Genomic DNA, 19,856 nt, shown 5'->3' with positions numbered 1-19,856 from the left:
GTAACTTTATGGCTTCCCGTTTAAGCAAATATTAATTAATATACACGACGTGATGTTGATGTATATACAGATTAAGGATGCATTTACACTGACATATGCCCGCACAGCTACGGCCGAGCAGGCATAAATCTGGCACCATGGAGAGGAGGAGGTGTGACCCCTCTCTATAGCAATGAATTGAGTACAGGCCATAACACAGGGGAAGATAGCACATGTCGGGGGAACACATTTACTAAGGGTCCGCGGACCGGGATTTAAAATTCAAATTGTGTAGCAAGACAATGCACTTACATGCACCAGGAAGAAGATGGTGAACTCCGGCGGACCTGAGCGGGGAAGCGACACATGCAGGATATCAGGCGCACAATCTTGTTGAATCGCGGCAGACTTCATCCTTGTCGGACAACGCATCTCGGGGATTGCGCAGGGACCGGGTAAGTAAATGTGCCCCATCCTTTTTCCGGTGTATGGAGCAGTACAGTGTGGCACATGTGCATCCCCGTTTCGCTCTGTACGGCTATTGCCGTCTATGGGGGGCGTATGTACGGCCGCAACAACTCCCTAAAGATGTTTCAGTTTTCATTATTTTATCTTTATACGGTGATATGTCTTACTAAAGAAAAATGTCTCTTTCACTACATATTCTTGAAGCCTCCTGCACTGATCACTAACTCTAAGCTACTAAAAAGGGGCTAAGATACCAATTTACTTAGTGAAAATTCTAATTTATAGCCTGTCTGTGTAAAGAGAGTCAGATGCACACATACATATACAAAACGCAGCGGAATCCAGTAAGTTTTCTTTGCAGACTCCTACTTCTCCTGATGCATCATCACTACCCTGAGCTCTCTAAATCTGTCCTAAAAGGGTTTAAGATAAATGATAAACTCAAAATTAACTGTGACATTAGATTACAGCTTCTATCCTGTTTATATGAAGAGAGTGAGAAGCACACATTAAAACTCAGCTGCTTCTAGTAAGTTTTTGATATTTCACTATTCATTCCTATGTCTTCTGATTTCACCAGAACATCCTGTCAGAAATGAAGATGACTGGTTTATTGAGAAATCTGATTACAGATTCTCCCCTGTCTTTGTGAAGCGAGTAAGAGAGAGAGAGACCCAAATGCATAAACACAAACTCAGCTGCTTCTAGTAAGTTTTCTTAATTTCACTACACTATCCCTTTTCTCCTGATGCCTCCTGCATGGATTACTAGAACATTTTGTCCTTAATGGGGTTGATATGTGGACGATTGCCTCCTGCATGAGGAACACTACCCCCATCCAGTGAGGAACACTACCCCCATCCAGTGAGGAACACTACCCCCATCCAGTGAGGAACACTACCCCCATCCAGGGGCAATATGAAGGATTGTTGAATTCGGCAGGGGATGTGTAGGGTAAAGTGTATGCTGTAGGGTGGAGGGTGGGTGCACTGAGCAGCAAATCTACATGGAATCAGGCAGGTGAATTTACCATCAAATCACCACATGACAAATGTCTGTGGCCACACACACATACTTATACACACACATACATATATACACACATACATATATACATATATAGACTTCCCTTGGCCCAGAGCTCTGGGCACCTGTGCCATGCTGTCAGTGAGGGCAGTGTAGTGCACCCCAGGGTCACTGGCAGAATAGCACAGTGACAAGAGATCTGAGTCAAGGGCAGTATTTCTGTGGCCATAGACATGTGTCATACAGGCACCTATACAGGCACATGTGTCACAATAAGCACCTATAGTTGTTTAGTGTCCCATAGCTGCCTGCCTGCTGCCTGGGTAATACACACAGAGCAGCTCCTGCCCTCCTGCTGTACTTCTCTGTACTCACTGGGCACCGGCTGCTGCGTGCTCCGGCAGTTTTCTCTCACTCTCCTCCTGTTCCGGGCTGAAGGCAGCACTAGTGAGCACAGAGCAGGTCAGACGCAGCCTTCAAGGAGTTATCCGGGTTTAATTTTTTTTTTATGTCCGGGCTGGGGAAGGCTAGTTAAACATAATAAACATGTACTTACCCCCTCTGGCGCCGCCGTTGTCCCGCGCCGCGGTCCCTTCGATCCGTGCCCCTGTTTGTTTACAGGGGCACGGAAGCCGCGCACAGGGAGCTTCCGGTCCACGATGTGGACGGCTCCTCCCATGCGTCCCTATCTCTCAGCGTTGTAAGCGCTGAGAGATGGTGCGCATGGGAGCTTCCGGCCGGCCGGAAGCTCCCTGTGCGCCGGTGTAATGAAACCGGCGCACGGAGAAGACGGGCCGCGGCGCGGGACATCGGCGGCGCCAGAGGGGGTAAGTACATGTTTATTATGTTTAACTAGCCCTCCCCAGCCCGGACATAAAAAAAAATTTAAACCCGGATAACCCCTTTCAGTGAAAGAGATCACTGGAGCTCTCAGTGATCGGCAGCTTTTCCTGCCCATAGAGACGGCAGTGGAGATGGCACGCGTGCCCACAGAGAGGGCTCTGCGTGCCCTCTCTGGCACGTGTGCCATAGGTTCGCCACCACTGTCCTAGGGGATAGTGAAGAGTGGGCCCCCAAATTGATTTTCTCTGGTGGGCCTAAGAAAGCCCAGTCCGACACTGGAGACCTTAAATCTTCTAGTCTTTACCCACTCTGCCTGGCTGATAACTGGCAATAAAAGAGGGGAGAACTGCTGAAAGTTATCAGGTACATTGGATATAATGATCCAGAATTTGTGATTTCTGATAAAGAGAACAGCTTTTTCTACAAATCACCTGCACATCAGCTACACTTTGAAGTTTTACATATTGTTAGCACATTGTTCTGAGGCAATTTTTCTCTCAATGATTTCAATAGACAAAAATCTCAATATTATGCGCCACATGACTGATAGTGAATGCAGCACTTCCCAGATATTATAATTACTGCAGCGTCAGGCTCCATACAGTTTCGGAACTGAAGCATTATCTGCAGATAATGAATGGCCTATTGTACCGTCTCAGGGCATTTTATTGTTGGATAGAAAATTGCTAAGCTCTAGACATGGGAGTTATATTTGTTGATCAATCACTTTTTCTGCTGTGAAGTTATTGGCAGCGGATACATAAAAGAGTCGCGGCTTTGACTGGTTATGTTATGGCGGCTGGCATTGCCTGTGGATCCACATGAAAAACTATGACATTTAATTCAATTTCCGGACAGCTGCGGATTATCACTCTCCGCAGAGCTGGGCTGATGTGGTCGACTTTGTTGTCACAGTGAAAATGTTTGCAAACTGATTTATTCGCTTATTAAATGATCATTTGTGGTGATGAACGGGTTCTCCGGTAAAATCTTTATTCCGTAATATACTTGATAGGAGAACCAATATTCTATCAGAGGTTATCACCCAGACAAGAAGTTATATACGTATTGGAAATTTGGCCTCTTAAATGGGCCAAGCTGGGTCCCACAATATTAGTGACAACCTATAGAGAGGAACGTATGAAATTTGGCTGCAATCTGGCGCTACTCCTGGGCACTGATCCCAAAGTCTAACTACCAGAGCTCTTCACTCCTTTAATGTCTTATGAGGCAAAACCTTTTCTAATGCCATCTTTCCAATGACTTAACTGATCCTTTATTTTCCCTGGGTTAAATGCAGCTATGAATTAGAAGCCTTCTGAGAAATTCCATATATATAGTATAGAAAGGTGGATAAGAGAAGACCAGATAGCGCTCATAGAGTAGTAGCGCTGTAACCTGCGATGATGGCTAGGAAGGTTAGAAAGAGGCTCACCGGATCTGGTTGTGCTATGTTAGGCACAATTCTAATGTAGGTGTAAAGGGTCAGATATTTAATGTTTCCTGGTGCTGCCTGCGGACAAGGGTCGTCAAGATGCGGTTGCCAAACTGGTCTGGAGTCGTATTCGGTAAAGCAGGATTGGTACTTGTCACGGTTGGCGCACACAGATTTCTCACATACACAGAATGTTAGGTAGAAGGACTTTTATTCGGGAATCTCTGGTACACAACGCGTTTCGGAGTCTAATATGACTCCTATATCAAGTGGGTAGATACAACAAGTAGTTTGTGTCCATGGGCGTCTTCCCCAACACGTGTTTCAGCATGCAAGCCTTTCTCTTGAAAAAGTAAGGAAATTTAACACTAAGCAGTGCTGCACTCCTCCTTAAAGGGGAAAGTTTTTGCATTTCCTTCTTTTGCTCTCCTACTTCAAAAATCTGTAACTTTTATTTCTAAATGTACAGAGCTGTATAAGTGCTTGTTTTCTGTATAACAAAATGTACTTCCAAGTGTTGGTATTTCATATTCCATGTACTGGGAAGCAGGAAAAAAATTCAGAATGTGATGAAATTGACAAAAAAAAATGCATTAACTTCATAATTTGTAGGCTCTGTGTTAGGGTTGGGTAACACAGAAGACAGGGGATAGTGTGCCCTGAGCTTGCCCCAACCTCTGTCCCTTCCTATAGCCCCCCCACGCTAATCCGTGGGGCGACTACTTGAAGACTCGAAATACACTGGATAAGTGTGGGAAGGGAAACACAAACAGACTGACAAACATAAAACACAAAAGAATGGTAAACTAGCCGGAGTCACAACGAGAAGGTACGTCAATAACAAAGTCAGAAGGCAAAACGTCAATGTCAAAAACTAGCCGAGGTAACAACAATTTGGATACAGATACAGAGCGAGTCACACCTAATGCAGCGAGCGAGTGCCGAAGGGTTTTCAAACACTGGCACAGGTGACTAGTGAAGCTGCAATTTATGAACCTGATAGGAGCTGGACAGCTTCTGGGAATTAACCCCTCATGGTGCAGAACAACCAGATAGCATGCAGAGGTACCACAAGTCCCAGCAGTTCCGAACACAACTCCTAGACGGCGCGAGATCTTAGCAGGCGCTGCCCGGGACGAGAGGTGGAGTTTGCGCGGATACGCGCCGGGGGTCGGAGAACGCTGCTGGCACCAGCAGAAGAACCAGAAGTCCCAGCATTCTCCCTAGCGACCCTGACACTCTGCTTTATGGCTTTCTCCTGTATTCTTCTGGTCAGTATGATCATGGAAAAATGTATGTAGTTTTTATTATTTTTTAATAGATTTAAAAAGTTAAAAGCTTAGTACGAAAAAAACATTTAGGGACACTAACTTATAGATCCAGGCACCTTGACTATGGTAATCTTCTTATATTTGTTACCCTTAAACTCCTTCCTTCTCAAATCAACATTTTAAATTATGCTAATTAACAAAAGAGCTCTGGATGGGTGTTATCAGACGCCTTCCATGCTGGTGCTTTACAGGCTGTTACACTGTGTAGGAGCAATTCCCCCCCCCCCCCCCACTGTGTGCTGAGACTTCCTCTGCTAACCTAAGATCACTTAGAGAGACAAGAGAGGTGTGACTGGAACGGCGCTAGCTGGATGGTATGAAGTGATTTCCTGAATGATTACCAACCTGCTGGCGCCCTTCCAGTCACCCCTCCCTGATTCCCAAAATACTAACCACCAAGTGCAGTCTACAAACGGTTTCTGTCTGATGGACATTTAACGAAAGGCTTGAACCAAACCTTTTACAAGGTAAACCCCCACCCTAATAGGGATAACTAGGGGTCTCCACTATTTGATTGTGTTTTATCTACCTTAGAGGAGCGCAATCTCGATTATAACAAGCAGATGGAGGAGGAAAGGGGGAGACATTGTACCAACCGGTTAAGCTACAGCACAGGGAGTCTCTGGTAACACGCCCCCCAGTCCTTCTGGCTCATTAACATAATTTTTTAAAGTTATTTTAGAAGGAGGAAGGTCAGGGGTAAGAATGTAGGAAGATTACCACTGTCACTGACAACAAGTATATGGAGAGGGGAGGAGATGATGATTAATTTCCAGTAAAACAAAGATCAGATACATAATGAAAACCTCTGCGAGCTGGAAAATAATTTATTTGGTTATCCAGCCCTGTAGTGAGGTGGAATGGTTGCCAGACAATGGCAAGTATCAGTCACTGCCCTCTTCAAAGACTTCTATTGCATTCCCTCTCTCCACCCTTGTGACTCCATAATCCGTTACCATCCTGCTTGGGTGTAAGACTGAAGATTTGGTGCTTAAGTCGGGCGGTTTTTCCGAATCCGTCGGGTTTTCGTTCGGCCACGCCCCCCGATTTCTGTCGCGTGCATGCCAGCGCCGATGCGCCACAATCCGATCGCGTGCACCAAAATCCCGGGGCAATTCAGGGGAAATCGGCGCAAATTGGAAATATTCGGGTAACACGTCGGGAAACGCGAATCGGGCCCTTAGTAAATGACCCCCCTTGTGTTAGAAAGTGTTTTTGTGTCTTGTGGCACATGGCTACTTCCCTGAAGCTGTCCCTCCCCCCATCTTGATGCAGATGGTGCTGCCTGAGGCAAGAGGCTCAACTCTCCTCATGACTACTGGTGCACCCCTGGTCAGGTCAAGCTTTTTGTGCCAGATTGCATCATATTCATGAAACATAATAACAACTTATGCTATGTTGACAGTCTGTTCTTGACCTTCTAAAACATATTTAGCTGTATTGTATTAGGTCCTTATAATCCATATATACTATTTGGTAGAAATGTAATTTAACTTTAAAATTAAATTTTCTGTTGTTCATTATTCAGAACAAAATAAAGCTTGAAAGAACCTCCAGTACTTGTATAACACCTATAGTTGTGATGTTGTGCAAGTGGGATGTCAATGGAACATCTGTCACTTGTATGAGAATGAAACACCTACAAGTGGCATTTTCAAGAACATACTGAATGAGCTCTACAGTGCTGTCTCTACAAGTAAATGTACAAAAAAAATTAATTAGCACATTAGTAAAACCTCTTAAATGCCAACATTTATTACTAGGATGCTGAAAAAAATTCCAAATGCAGTGAAACGGACAAAAAACATAATAACACCATTTTTATGCGATTTGTTTTTTTACACTTTATACAGTTTTCTATGTCTTACTACATTTAAAAAGATTAAAAAACGTAAAAATATATATATTTGTATAGACACCTGTAACTTTTACAAGCGGGTAAAGTTTTTTTTTTTCACTTGAACAAGCTTTTTAATTGATTCTATTTTGAGAACAATAAAACTCTTTTCATGTAAATTTAAATTGGAATAATGGCTAAATCTTGTCAAATTGGACTTTAAATTGGATGATAATTTTTCTATTGTGATAGATTGGGCATTTTGAGATGTAGGAATAGCGAACATGCTTCAGTTGTTATATTCTTTATGCATTATTAGAGGAAAAAAAATATTTTTAGCATATTGTGAATGTACTACTCATCTATTAAATGCAGGCTATAATAGAGAGTATGAGATGACAACCATGGAGGCCTCCATGCGGTTCCTGACTGTCATGATAACCATTCGACAAGCCTGCAATGACGTCAAATGGGTCCTCACTACTGTGGTTGGGATTGACCAAGGTACCTAACAGATTAACTGCTGGTGCCTTCTGTATTATACTTCCCCTGTGGATGGAGCTCAGCCTGTGAGCTCTCTCTATAGACTTTTAACAACACCCTGTCATGATTTGTGAAAGAGGTTTTCTGGACAAGGAATATCACTGAACTAATCGATGGATAGGTCCTGAAAGGGGTTGTCTGGGCTTTGAAAAAAACTATATAATTGGGGGGACTGTAAAAACAAACAAAAAATTTCTGCTTACCTCCTGTTGTCCTGTGCCTACTGTTTGTTTACAGGGGCAGGGGCAGCCATTTACCTTGGTCCGCTCTCCTGATACACCATTAAATTCAATGCCAATATCAGGCTTCTGGAACAGTGAACCCACTGGACCACCGCGGACGATGACACAAGCCGACAACTGGAACCAGAATCTAGGTGGCACCCAGTCTTCACCAGAGCCCGCCGGAAAGCGGCCAGGGACAGGTAGATGGTCAAGGCAGGCGGCAATGATGCAAGGTCAGGGACGGAGCAGAAGGACAGGGCTGGCAGCGAAGGAGCAGAATCGGGAATAGGTCCAGGGTCACAACGGGAGGTCAACACTCAGGAAGGAAACACTGTAGGAAGATTTCTCATGAAGCTCTATGATCCGGCGGGGGTTGCTGGGAGAAGCCAGCTTTTCAAGCATCCTGGAAGTGGCCAGCGCCAATCAGTGGTGTGCTGGCCCTTTAAATGTGTGAGTGGCAGCGCAAGCACCACCTAGGGAGCGGGGACGCGTGCACTAGCCAGCCGGGATTGGAGCAGGGACATGGAGAGGTGAGTGAGCTCGTTACGGGGCGCCACCACAGAGAGGGGCACGGGTGTGCATGCAATCTGAGACATGGATCGCAGGGGCACCTGTGACAGGCAACATTGGCACCCCCACCGACCAGCTGTTCTCAGAGAACTGGACAGGAGCGGACATCTCTATTCCCAGTGCAGTGACTGAACTGAGTACAAGCTTCAAGTTTCCTTCTTTCTCATGATCACAGGGGTCCCATCAGTCAGTCCCCCAATCATCAGACAATTATACCTTATGCCGCGGAGGAGAAATGTGTTATTTATGGCACAATCCCCTTCTTTTAGATACCTCCCAGACAGTACAGGAATATAGGGCAGGGGGGTAAATTGTCACATTCTCCTTTTTTTATTTGCCTAGTGTTATATCCCTGTTACTTAGAAAACTAAATCTGCAATGTTAAGTGTCGGAGATTTCTTTGTGTACTTTTTCACTTTTTAGATTCTCGTCTGTCTGCACAAAATAAATCTAAATGTGTTCCATCCGGCCTTTGTATTTCTCATTTTAATGATGAGTCTATATGTCATGGCTGTAGAGGGCACTGAGAGCTCCTGTCCGCTCCGCAGAGTGATGACTCAACACATTTGGCAGATTCTTTCCATTTTTCATAGTGGACTCTCCGCTATTGTCAATTGAAGAACCCAATAAATAATTTACTATATGACTAAACAACATCAATTTCATTAGGTAGCAAAGATACATTTGCCACAGAAAGGAACCTACATTACCAAGTGTCATTGTTATCTGGAGTGTCACAGAGCAACAAATTACATAACACACATCTCTGCGAATAATGTCTACATCTATCTCCCAGAACTTCTGGTACAGGGAAGTGGAAGTGGTACTGTATTTTGCAACTATAGAGATGTCCAGCGTTAGTTTAGCTTTTGCAAAATTGCAGCATGCTGAAATTCACAATACATCCACCTGGTAACCATATAGAGACACCTATAGGATATCATTAGACAACACTATAACATAGAACTGTATTATCTTAAAAAGCTGGTCCTCTGTAATACTGCTTGTAGGGGAATTAGAACAGGAAAAAGAAGGGGAAGACACACATGGTGAACCCTGACTGTAAACCCATTCCGCTTTCCCTACCTATTTGCTAAGCCTACCCAAGATGGTACGTGACAACTTGGCAATGTTCCCTTCCTATGGCAAAGTAAAACATAGGGGCTCATGTATCATCGTTTTTTTGTTGCCACTTTTTCAAGTTTTCGGAATTCGACCTACTTAATCATTGCTATATATTTTAAGTTTTCCCCCTTTGTGATACATGTGATGAGTTGCCTGTTTAGTCTCACTTTTGGCAGCTTTTTGTGGTGTGCAAATTTTTAGTCCGAAAAGTAGCTCCCAAAAGTAAGTCTGGGTCTAGAATGCACTATTTTGTGACAATTTGGGACAATTTCAGAGCCCAAAACGCTGCTTGATTCTGCACCTAAAAAGTTGCAAACTGTGAAAACTCTCACAAAAAGTTGCACAAAAAAAGAAAAAGAAAGGGAGCTACTCAGAACAGTAAAAGAGTCATACAGAAGATTAGGAGGTGAGCAAACATAAGGAAATAAATCAGCACAGAATTCGTTAGGAAGCTCCAGAAATTATTTACAGAAAGCATTAAGAAGAGGTCAATGGATCTTCTTGTGGAATGTCCCTGTCCGAACGTGATGGGACCCCCCCCTTCTAAACCTCTGGGCCACTATTTGCCTTTTGTCTGGTCAACACTAATGGCAGATTCTCTTTAACATATGTGCTGTCTTACACGATTGGCCATCCATTTACAGTATCTTTCCTAACTATTTATTGTCTATTTATCCTTCTCCCTATGTTTTTCCTTTATCTAATGAGAGTGATGGTTGTTCATGTAGTGCTACAAGTTCTAGTTAATTAGAATAAATTGTAAAACCCACGTCTTTTCCATGAACGTCAAGTTGCTGCATGTACAGGTCTGTTTCTTGGAAACCTTACTACGAAACACTTGAACTTTGTAAGCCCCATACAAATTGAAATGTATTAACGTAAGAAGTCAAGGGGCAAACTAAAGTGACCCGTATCAAAGCACTTGAATGCAGAGTGGTGGTCCCATTCAGTCTTTGTCAAATATTTGACATTTTCTGATGAATTTCCAGCTACATGAGGTTCTGGCGGCTATAAAATGATTTATTAGCTAAAACGTATAAACTAGAGCCATGTACTAGAGGAGAAACTACTAGATAATACTAGGATAGAGAAAAGGTAAATGTCCAGAGGCAAAGGGAAAAGGCTTTGGACCCAGGTGTAGCAAACATTCGGCTGGAGAGGTGAACACTCTTCACCCCTTCCCTCTCCATAGCGCAGCCAGGCTAGAACATGCTCTATCGTTTGTCCGACGATGACACCTTACAGTGACTCACATGTATTCTCATCGTAGTGAGCCGTTCCCAATGCACTCCTATGGCGCCTTTATGATAGACGTTGTAAATGGCCAAAATATACAGTCGTGTGAAAGGGGCCTAAATGTCCAAAGTTTTAAACCTTGTACCCCTAAACATCCCCCCATCAAACATTTGTCTGGAGCCACAATTATAAAATATACAGTTCCGACTTACATACAAATCTTACACGTAACCTGGTGACTGCCTGTACCCACATATATAATATCCTTGTATACAAATTATTTGCCCCATTATAATCCCTTGTGTATAATTAATGGTAACAAATGCTTAAAAATTATACCACCCTTCAAAGACTACAATGCCGCCATGCCAGAACCACAGACAGTTTACGGCGGCTGAGTGGGTAGCACATCTGCCTTGCAGCGCTGGAGTCCTGGGTTCTAATCCCACCCAGGTAAACATCTGCAAAGAGTTTGTATGTTCTCTCTGTTATTGCGTGGGTTTCCTCCGGGTCCTCCGGTTTCCTCCCACACTCCAAAAACATACTGTTTGGTTGTTTAGATTGTGAGCCCCATGGGGACAGGGACCAATTTGACATGCTTGTGCAGCGCTGCGTAATCTGTGTGCGCTATAAAGAATTATTATCTACCACCAGACAAGCTCAAAAAGGCAGATTGCAGGGTGTAACCATGTGCTATATTAGAGCAAGGTGGGTAAAATATAACTTTTATTTAAAAATTCCTTAAAAATTCCTTATTAGACCAAACTACAAACAAGGTGCTATCATCATATGAGCAGCTACATATAGGATATACCCAGTGTTATGTGATGCTCAAAGGTTCAAATCAGATATATGGAAAAGACGGCAATACGTTTCCATAATAAATTAACCATGTGCTGAATACAGTGGAATCTTTTGCTTCCTCTTTTCTTCTCCATGTGGTTTAGGCCACCATGACAACTTCTCCCAATCCAGACTTGTCTCTGTAGAGTTTGTTATCTTCCTCAATGTACCCATAGTAAAGGTTACCTTAGTTGCCTATACGTGGTACCATCTGTATGGTATCTCTTCTATGCCACTATTTTAAAAGTTCTCTGATCATCCACTCTAGTAAACAGTCACGGTGCCAGGATCTATGAGTAAGTGCCTCTAGATTATCCATGCCTCTGATGGTAGATTTACTATAAAAGTAATATTTTAAAGAGAATTTCCAATTAATAAAACCTGCCAGTATTTTCTGTATGCATTACATTTATAAGGCAAGTCATTAGCTTCCCACGCTTCCCACCATGTAGAGACTGAAGAAATAGACAGCATCTGCTACATGTCCAATGTTCCTGTATCAGCCAGGTGATTATAATAAGACCCGTACAGCGTCTTATCCTGGAGACAGGGGTCATGCTCTTTCTTTATTTCTGTAGATTCTACAAACCACAGGAGACTGTGCTGCAATAGTTTTGAAAGAAAATTGTCAAATTAAATTTAGTGCATGTTAAAAGGCACTGACATTGTGTGTACTTGAGATGAATCGCTAGGATTTACAGCAAATATGCACATATTTTTAATTACATTTTTTAAAATTAGGGAATTGAATAATAATTAAATAACTCTTAAAGGGGACCTGTCACCACGTTTTTCACAAATACAGGTAGTGGCAGCACTAGTAACTATCTGACACCCTTATTTTAGCTAAAAATAGTTTCCTTCAGATCCCCATAAAATCAGAGTTATAATCTTGCCTGGTATCTATGCATCTTTGGAGAAAATCTAGGGGCGGGGGCTAATATCATATGACCAGGGTGACATCATCACAGTTCCTTAAGCTACTTAACATTAGCAAACATTAGCAATCACAGCAGCCTCCATGGACTTCTACTCCTCTCCAGGCAGGCTGCTGTGATTTCATGTGATACCATATGCTGTGATTTCATGAGATATATGCTTGGTGTACAGTTTTCTTATGCTAAAAAGCTGAAGGACCTGCGATGATGTCACATGACATTACAGTTGCATATGGATATGTAATGGGGAGGAGCTGCTGGATTCAGCCTGAGGAGGCCATGACTCGCTGTAGCCATGCTTAGATACCAGGTAAAACTATAAAGTTGAATATATGGGAATCTCAGGGGAACAATTTTTAACTAAAATAAAGTCAGTTAGTTTCTAGGGCTCCATGGGAAACTGTCACTACCTGTATTTGTGAAAAATGTGGTGACGGGTTCCCTTTAATGAAGTGAGCAGTGAAACCTGTGTTGGGGATCACAGCCCTAACTGTTAAATCCACTTGAGCAAAGTGCCGTCTCAGACCCCAAAATGCGCTGTGGTGTTTTTACAAGAAGAATAATAAAGAATTCCGTCTTTACAAGTACTTTCGTTTCATTTATATTTGGTGCGTCCAACTCCCATTCTGGCTCTATTCCTACTATGACCGGTGTGTGGCCACCAAGGCAGCACCCTCCCTAACATAGACCATGCTTACAATAGACTTGTGTCTAAGGATGGGCAAAACCACATTCCTATGTAGGAAGGTAACACTTCATGAGGAGAATGTTTCCAGAGTGATCTGAAATATACACAGGCTGGAAGGGAATGTAGAGAGAACTCCAGTAAGTTAGTTTTTAAGCAAGAAGCAACTTTTTTCCTAAGTGACAGCTGAAAGTCCAGGAACAAGCTGGAAGTGACAGCGGGTTCCAGGCAACTATTAAAAGTTATACAATGTAGTTTTAGAATATGTACAAGTTAATTCTTATGCTGAATCATGTACTGCGCTGCAGGACAGAGGTATAGGCACCCTTGTGTCAGTGTATAATGGTGACATAGTAATGTCATGAAAGAGTTTATACTTATGGCTCTAAACAAAGTGTAAACTGAGTAACTAAACAACTTGCTTTCTATTGGTAACTTACTAGATTGAAATGCAAGACATTTCCGAAAGACAATGAGATACTAAACCATCTACACAAGACCTGTGCTCCCACACTGTATAACATGGGATCAAGTGTGAGGAGGGGGGATACGGAAGAAATCGGTCAAACATTCTCTCAATAATTGTACCAACGCTGGTAGGGCTGGTGCACAATGACCCCGCTATGCTTGACCTGGTGTGTATGGCATCCTTGAATGCAAATTGGGCGTCTAAGGCTCTTTCGGTTGAGAACAGTTTTTTCCATTTGCTGCTTTGACAATTTACTGATTGGAATCATCTTTGTCACATTTAGGAGCGTTGTGTGAGCAGCAACAAAACAGTGGACATGCTGAGGTACACTTTTATGACCTTATAGAACTTGAGTTGTGTCACAGGTCCTTGACTGCTTACTGTAAAAATTGTGCACAGCGTAGATGGACATACTGGGGTGTTCAATAAGAAGATTCTCCAACGGGCTTGTCCCCACCTCCACAGTGTCCAACTCTCCAGTCATAAAACAAGGGGGTGGAGTGACAAACCAACTCTCCTCCAAGGGACACGGATCAAAATGGACGTAGTAAGAGTCACTTGTATCATTGAACTGTTTAAAGGTCTTCATTCATGTAATCGATGTAATCGATTTTCTTCTGGTGTTCTAGAGCAGTTATTCACCATAAAGTCTACCACAATCCACTCCTCATCCTTTTTTTCACTAAGTTCTGGGTCCCGTTTTAAGACGCTGCCTCCATCTTTTACAAACATGCTCTTGAGTTTTTGGAACATTCCAAGAAGCATGCAGTGTCCTCTCCTGCCAGTCCTTCAGAGGGCACAGTGATGGCTCAGGGTAATCAAGGTGGCACAGGCAATGATAAAGTGCTAATATAAGGACCCGAGTTAAGAGATACACAGGAAACGTCTGTACAACAGTCGCAAGCTGTTACCGCGTCCAGTGCCGTTACTGAGGTAGATCTAAGCAGCTGTCAGCGTTTTCACAAGCTGAGAAATGCAATTTTCTTCATAAATGCAATTTTTCATTCTGCTCGACAAAGGTCATACAAATTGCATTGCAAATCTGCTTTTATGCTTTCTCTAAGCATTTGTATTACAGAATCCTCTGTGTGGTCCCAGGGGTTGGGCTTTTGATGCATTTCAAAAACAACATGTGACTTGTCTGTGCTGCAGACTGCTCAGCTCTCAGCCCTCACCTTTGTGCTCCTGCACAGCTCCTCCCTCCTGTTCCTTCACAGAGCTCACAGCCTGGTGAGCTGACATCCTTGGGAGAGGGAAGAGCTGTACAGGAGCACAAAGGTGGGGGCTGAGAACTGAGCAGTCTGCAGCACAGACAAGTCACATATTGTTTTTGAAATGCATCCAAAGCCCAACCCCTGGGACTACACAGAGGATTCTATAAGGGTGTAAAGTAAGTTATAACACACAATTATATTGCAATGCAAATGCTTAGGGAAAGCAGAAAGACATATATACAATGCAGCTGTAATAGGCTTCTGTTACCTGTCTTTAGTTAAAATGAGGTCCCTGGTGACGGGTTCTTTTTAAGGCAGGAGTAGCAACTGGAGAAGTATTATAGCAACATAAGAACATACAGTACTTCTAGATTTGGGCCACCAAACCTGGTAACAGGTTACCTTTCAAGGGTCCAAATCAACAGAATACACTTGTATTAGTAATACTCAGCAGTATAAGACTGAAATCGGATGCCATCCTATAAAAGTTTATGAGGACCACCAACTTACAGTATTTAACCAAGGTTCTTCATCCCTTCTGATAAATAACTAAATATCTGTCAAATATTTTTCATCATAATGCAGACGATAGATACTTTAAAACAGGTTGCAATATCAGAACTGTCATCGTGTTAAAGTCTCCATGTTTAAGACTCCATTATATTTACATGAACATCACTTTCTTTGTCATTGGGAAAGAAATCCAAAGAGCTTAGCTCTTTATTGACTTGGGATAAGCTCGGAGATGATATGGATCAAGCCTAGCCAATAGGTTGATTCCTGGCAGTGAGAGGGTTAATGACTATCCAGCAGAGGGGAGCAGGGGGAGATGTGGAGGCAGATAGCAGGCACTTGTCATTGTGTTTGCTGTGCATGAGCTGCTGGTGTGACATGAGAGCGGGATACAGCTCTGTATAATCTTATCCAGGCAGGAGAAAGTCTCTGCATTTCATTAATTCTGCGAGATCCGAGGATTATATCAAAAATGGAAAGACAAGAAGGAGCTGTTCCATACAGATGGGATAAATATGACTGACAAGTGACTGACTTACATGGCAATATACATGAATATTATCTATACCACTTATCAGCCTGAAGAACCAAACAGAGGAAAGGACATACTGGGGACTGACAGCCTATACATGTGTATAATGGTCTCTGTATACTGTATACAGGGGACCTGGGCAATCACTGGTTAAGTAAGGTATTAAAGTATACAGAGGTGGAATATGTATTGTGACAAACAGATGTAGCAGAACTGAATAGTGTCTCACTGAATCAGATGTAGCAGAGATGAGTGTTGTGCTAATGAATAAGATGTAGCAGAGATGAGTGTTTTGTTAGTGAGGTAGATGTAGCAGAGCTGAGTGTTGTACTACTGAATTAGATGTAGCAAAACTAAGTGTTGTGCTACTAAATTAGATGTGGCAGAGATGAGTGTTGTGCTACTGAATAAGATGTAGCAGAGATGAGTGTTGTGTTAGGGAATAAGATGTAGCAGAGATGAGTGTTGTTCTACTGAATACGATGTAGCAGAGATGAGTGTTGTTCTACTGAATAAGATGTAGCAGAGATGAGTGTTGTTCTACTGAATAAGATGTAGCAATGATGAGTGTTGTTCTGCTAAATAAGATGTAGCAGAGATGAGTGTTTTGTTAGTGAGGTAGATGTAGCAGAGCTGAGTGTTGTACTACTGAATTAGATGTAGCAAAACTAAGTGTTGTGCTACTAAATTAGATGTGGCAGAGATGAGTGTTGTGCTACTGAATAAGATGTAGCAGAGATGAGTGTTGTGTTAGGAAATAAGATGTAGCAGAGATGAGTGTTGTTCTACTGAATACGATGTAGCAGAGATGAGTGTTGTTCTACTGAATAAGATGTAGCAGAGATGAGTGTTGTTCTACTGAATAAGATGTAGCAATGATGAGTGTTGTTCTGCTAAATAAGATGTAGTAGAGATGAGTGTTGTGTCACTGAATTAGATGTATCAAAACTGCTGTACTGGTAATAAACAGACACATGATGGCAACATGAGTCAAAACAATTGGAAAAAGTATGCTACAAAGAGGATGGGATAGCAGGTAAGTATTTGCGAGAGAAATATTCGTGATAGATTTACAAATAGATACACAATGAAATCTATGAGACAGATAGATATATAGATATTTAGATGATGGATAGATAGATACAGTAAATAGATAGATCCCAAATCAATTGTATATTTATAGGTAAATAAGAGATTGGCATATAGTTCATATATATGAGTAAGACTGATACGAAGATACATAATTGTCAGATAAATAGATAGATGGAAATATCTATAAATAGAGCAGGTAAAGTAGATACACAGTTTAAACAAACTCTATCTACTTCACCTGCTCTATGAATCCAATGTCTATCTATCTATCTGTCTATCTATCTATCTACTATCTATCTACTATCTATCTACTATCATATATCTATCTATCTATCTCATATATATCTATCTATCTATCTCATATCTATCATCTATTTATCTATCTATCTATCTATCTATCTATCTATCTATCTCCTATCTCTCTATTTCCTAGCATATATATCTACTATCTCTTATCCTTCTCTCTACTTGTTTCCTCATCCAGTAAAACAGAACTGTATTTAACACCAAAAACTTTAGCCTGTCCCACCACTTTGGAATAAAGGGCAGTAAAACAAAAACACACAAATCTACACCATGTGCCCCTTAACTCTCTTATCCCAGGTACATCTGAATCAGGATATCTGCAGACCCAGATACCCCCCTTGCACCAGGCTGGGACACATGTGGTCTCAGACATATTGTTGTCTACATGTGAGCAGTCACATTCACATACACAGTTTGCTGCTTACAAACAAATCCTGGGTTGTCAATAGTTATTACAAGCCATTATTTCATCAAGAGGTTCTGCAGTAGCTGATCATTCTACATGCTAATAAGATGACTGTAGCATACATTGAACATATTTTACTGCATGCAGTTTGATCTATAATGAGCTGCTATGGGTCAGCACTGCTTATGATGAAATTTTAATGACAGTCTATGCTTATCTTAAAGTAATAACCCTTCTAGTATTATATATGTGATACAGTGTTTATAAGTAATCTGTAGGATCCAAGAAAACCAACATCCTGCAAGCTCAATGTGTATGAGTCCAGCAGAGCTTTACATTGTGTCTGCCTCTATACAGAGTGGGGGGGGGGGGGGTGTATATACAGTATATGGTTGTTATACCCTAGACAAGTAGAATGAGCTCCCTCCTAGAATAACATCTTACCTCCCAGCCATTCAGATGAGATGTTCTGCAGCAAAGTAAAAGGGATGCAAAAGAAAGTTACCAACAAGTCACTGCAAGCCAGAGAGCAGATGAAGATGTTTGTAGCTGTCCTCATAGCCTTCTTCCTGATGATGATATACACCACAAGACTGTTGCCAAAAAGTGCCAGGACAAAGATGATAATGTACAGGATCAGAAATACCACCTTGGCACTGAGGGGCAGCTCTGGGATGTAAACTAATGGTTTAAGACCATAAGATGCAATAAACTCCAGTCTGCTCATGTTGTGCTCCTTCAACAATTGATTGAAGGCTTCAGGGGTGATATTGAGTCTTCTGTCCATGGTGCTGAAGTTCCCTGAAGAAGCCAACTCGGAACAATGAGAAGAGTCCACTTGCTCCACCAAGCAGTCTCACATGGTGGTCCCTGAGCCCATAGACAAAACAATAAATCCTCCAAAAGTTTCACTTGCATAATAACTCTGTATCCCCAGCCATCAATTACTATCTGTCAGTGATCCAAGTAGACCATGAAGAAGGAACTTTCTTTATAGACCTCTTCCACTCTTCTGGCTTAGTTCATACTTTCCCATAGTAATGAAATGACTCCTGTCTCCTCTTGCTACAGATCAAGCTTGAAGGTCTGCCTCCTTCTCCCAGCTTCTCCTCTTCTTCAGGACTCCTCTCTTGTAGTGCCTGCTCTGGTCTGTAGTGCACTGCTTGCTGTCAGCAGGAGGACTGTCTGCTTACTGCATTGCTGCTTACATTACAAGACACAATAGGATCCTATTTGCTGGCAGAGTAATTGCAAGTCAGTGATCAGAATCCTTGCTTCTCACACCAGAGGTCTAAGGATAATCATTGCTGGAGGTATGTATGACTGAAGAAGCAGGAGACAGCTTAGCATGAAAGCGGAAGGAGGCAGATGAAAGAGAACTGAAATGTGCATGGACTTCATATGTTATGGCATGAGACACACATAATCCCTGGATACCAGGATAATTTCCCCAGGAACAGCGCCGCATTGGATGTGAATAAAACTTTAACCCTTCTTCCGTAAAGTGCCGAAAGGTTTTTGTGAAATTCAAGCAGAGCGTACGAGAATACATCCTCAACCCACAAAGGAATGAAAAAAAAAACAGCATTACGCATGGGACTTCTGAAGTGCAAATCCATATCCCTGGAATAGTCTTATGGTTAAATGATCCATTCCAATGGATTCATATAAAGTTTAGGATCTTATTGTAAAATAATTAAGGTCTACTTGGGATCAGTATGCAATTAGCTCATGCACTCCCCCTTGTGGCTACAGTCTACAATGTAAAATATATTATCTAAATAATTTAATTTTAATCACATTTCAAATGACCTTTTTAATTGCTTTATTCCTAAAATTATTAATAAAAAACACTTTTTAAATCACGATCTGAATATACTGTGGATCACTCAGCGCCTACAGAACATCATTTTTATATAAAAGATTTCCCAACACCAGTTTGGAGGACATCCACTTGTATCCCGAAATGTTGGATGACATAACTCCTTCTAATTATTATAAATCTGTCTGCCCACTGATGCCATTTTGCTGCTGCGCTGGCTGTCTCGTGGTATCCAGGAGAAGCAGTCTCTGTTGATTATTGATTACTGTTACTCTTGGCTTCTATGGGGCCACTGCGACTGCTTGCTACTATGGGGGCACTGTTATTGTCGGTTACTGCTGGGTCATTGATACTAAATTGGCTGCTGTGGGGCAATGTGACTATATTGGCTACTGAGTGGTCACTGTAACTATTGACTA

At 42.1% G+C, this 19,856-nt stretch overlaps 1 protein-coding gene and 1 pseudogene across 1 annotated transcript in view; both read right to left on the bottom strand.

The window, feature by feature from the left end:
• The window catches only part of LOC140125722 (pyroglutamylated RF-amide peptide receptor-like), a 76,477-nt gene extending 57,356 nt beyond the window's left edge, over positions 1-19,121 (bottom strand). Inside the window, exon 1 of the mRNA XM_072144572.1 lies at positions 18,060-19,121. Coding sequence (XP_072000673.1) covers positions 18,060-18,402 — 343 coding nt within the window. The 5' untranslated portion in view covers positions 18,403-19,121. The remainder of the gene's footprint in view (positions 1-18,059) is intronic.
• Positions 13,659-14,305, bottom strand: LOC140125721 (tumor protein p53-inducible nuclear protein 1 pseudogene; annotated as a pseudogene).
• Positions 19,122-19,856: the final 735 nt, after the last annotated feature.

The sequence above is a fragment of the Engystomops pustulosus genome, chromosome 4 (assembly GCF_040894005.1).
Source record: "Engystomops pustulosus chromosome 4, aEngPut4.maternal, whole genome shotgun sequence".
Lineage (NCBI taxonomy): Eukaryota > Metazoa > Chordata > Amphibia > Anura > Leptodactylidae > Engystomops > Engystomops pustulosus.
This window is presented reverse-complemented; position numbering and strand designations above follow the sequence as displayed.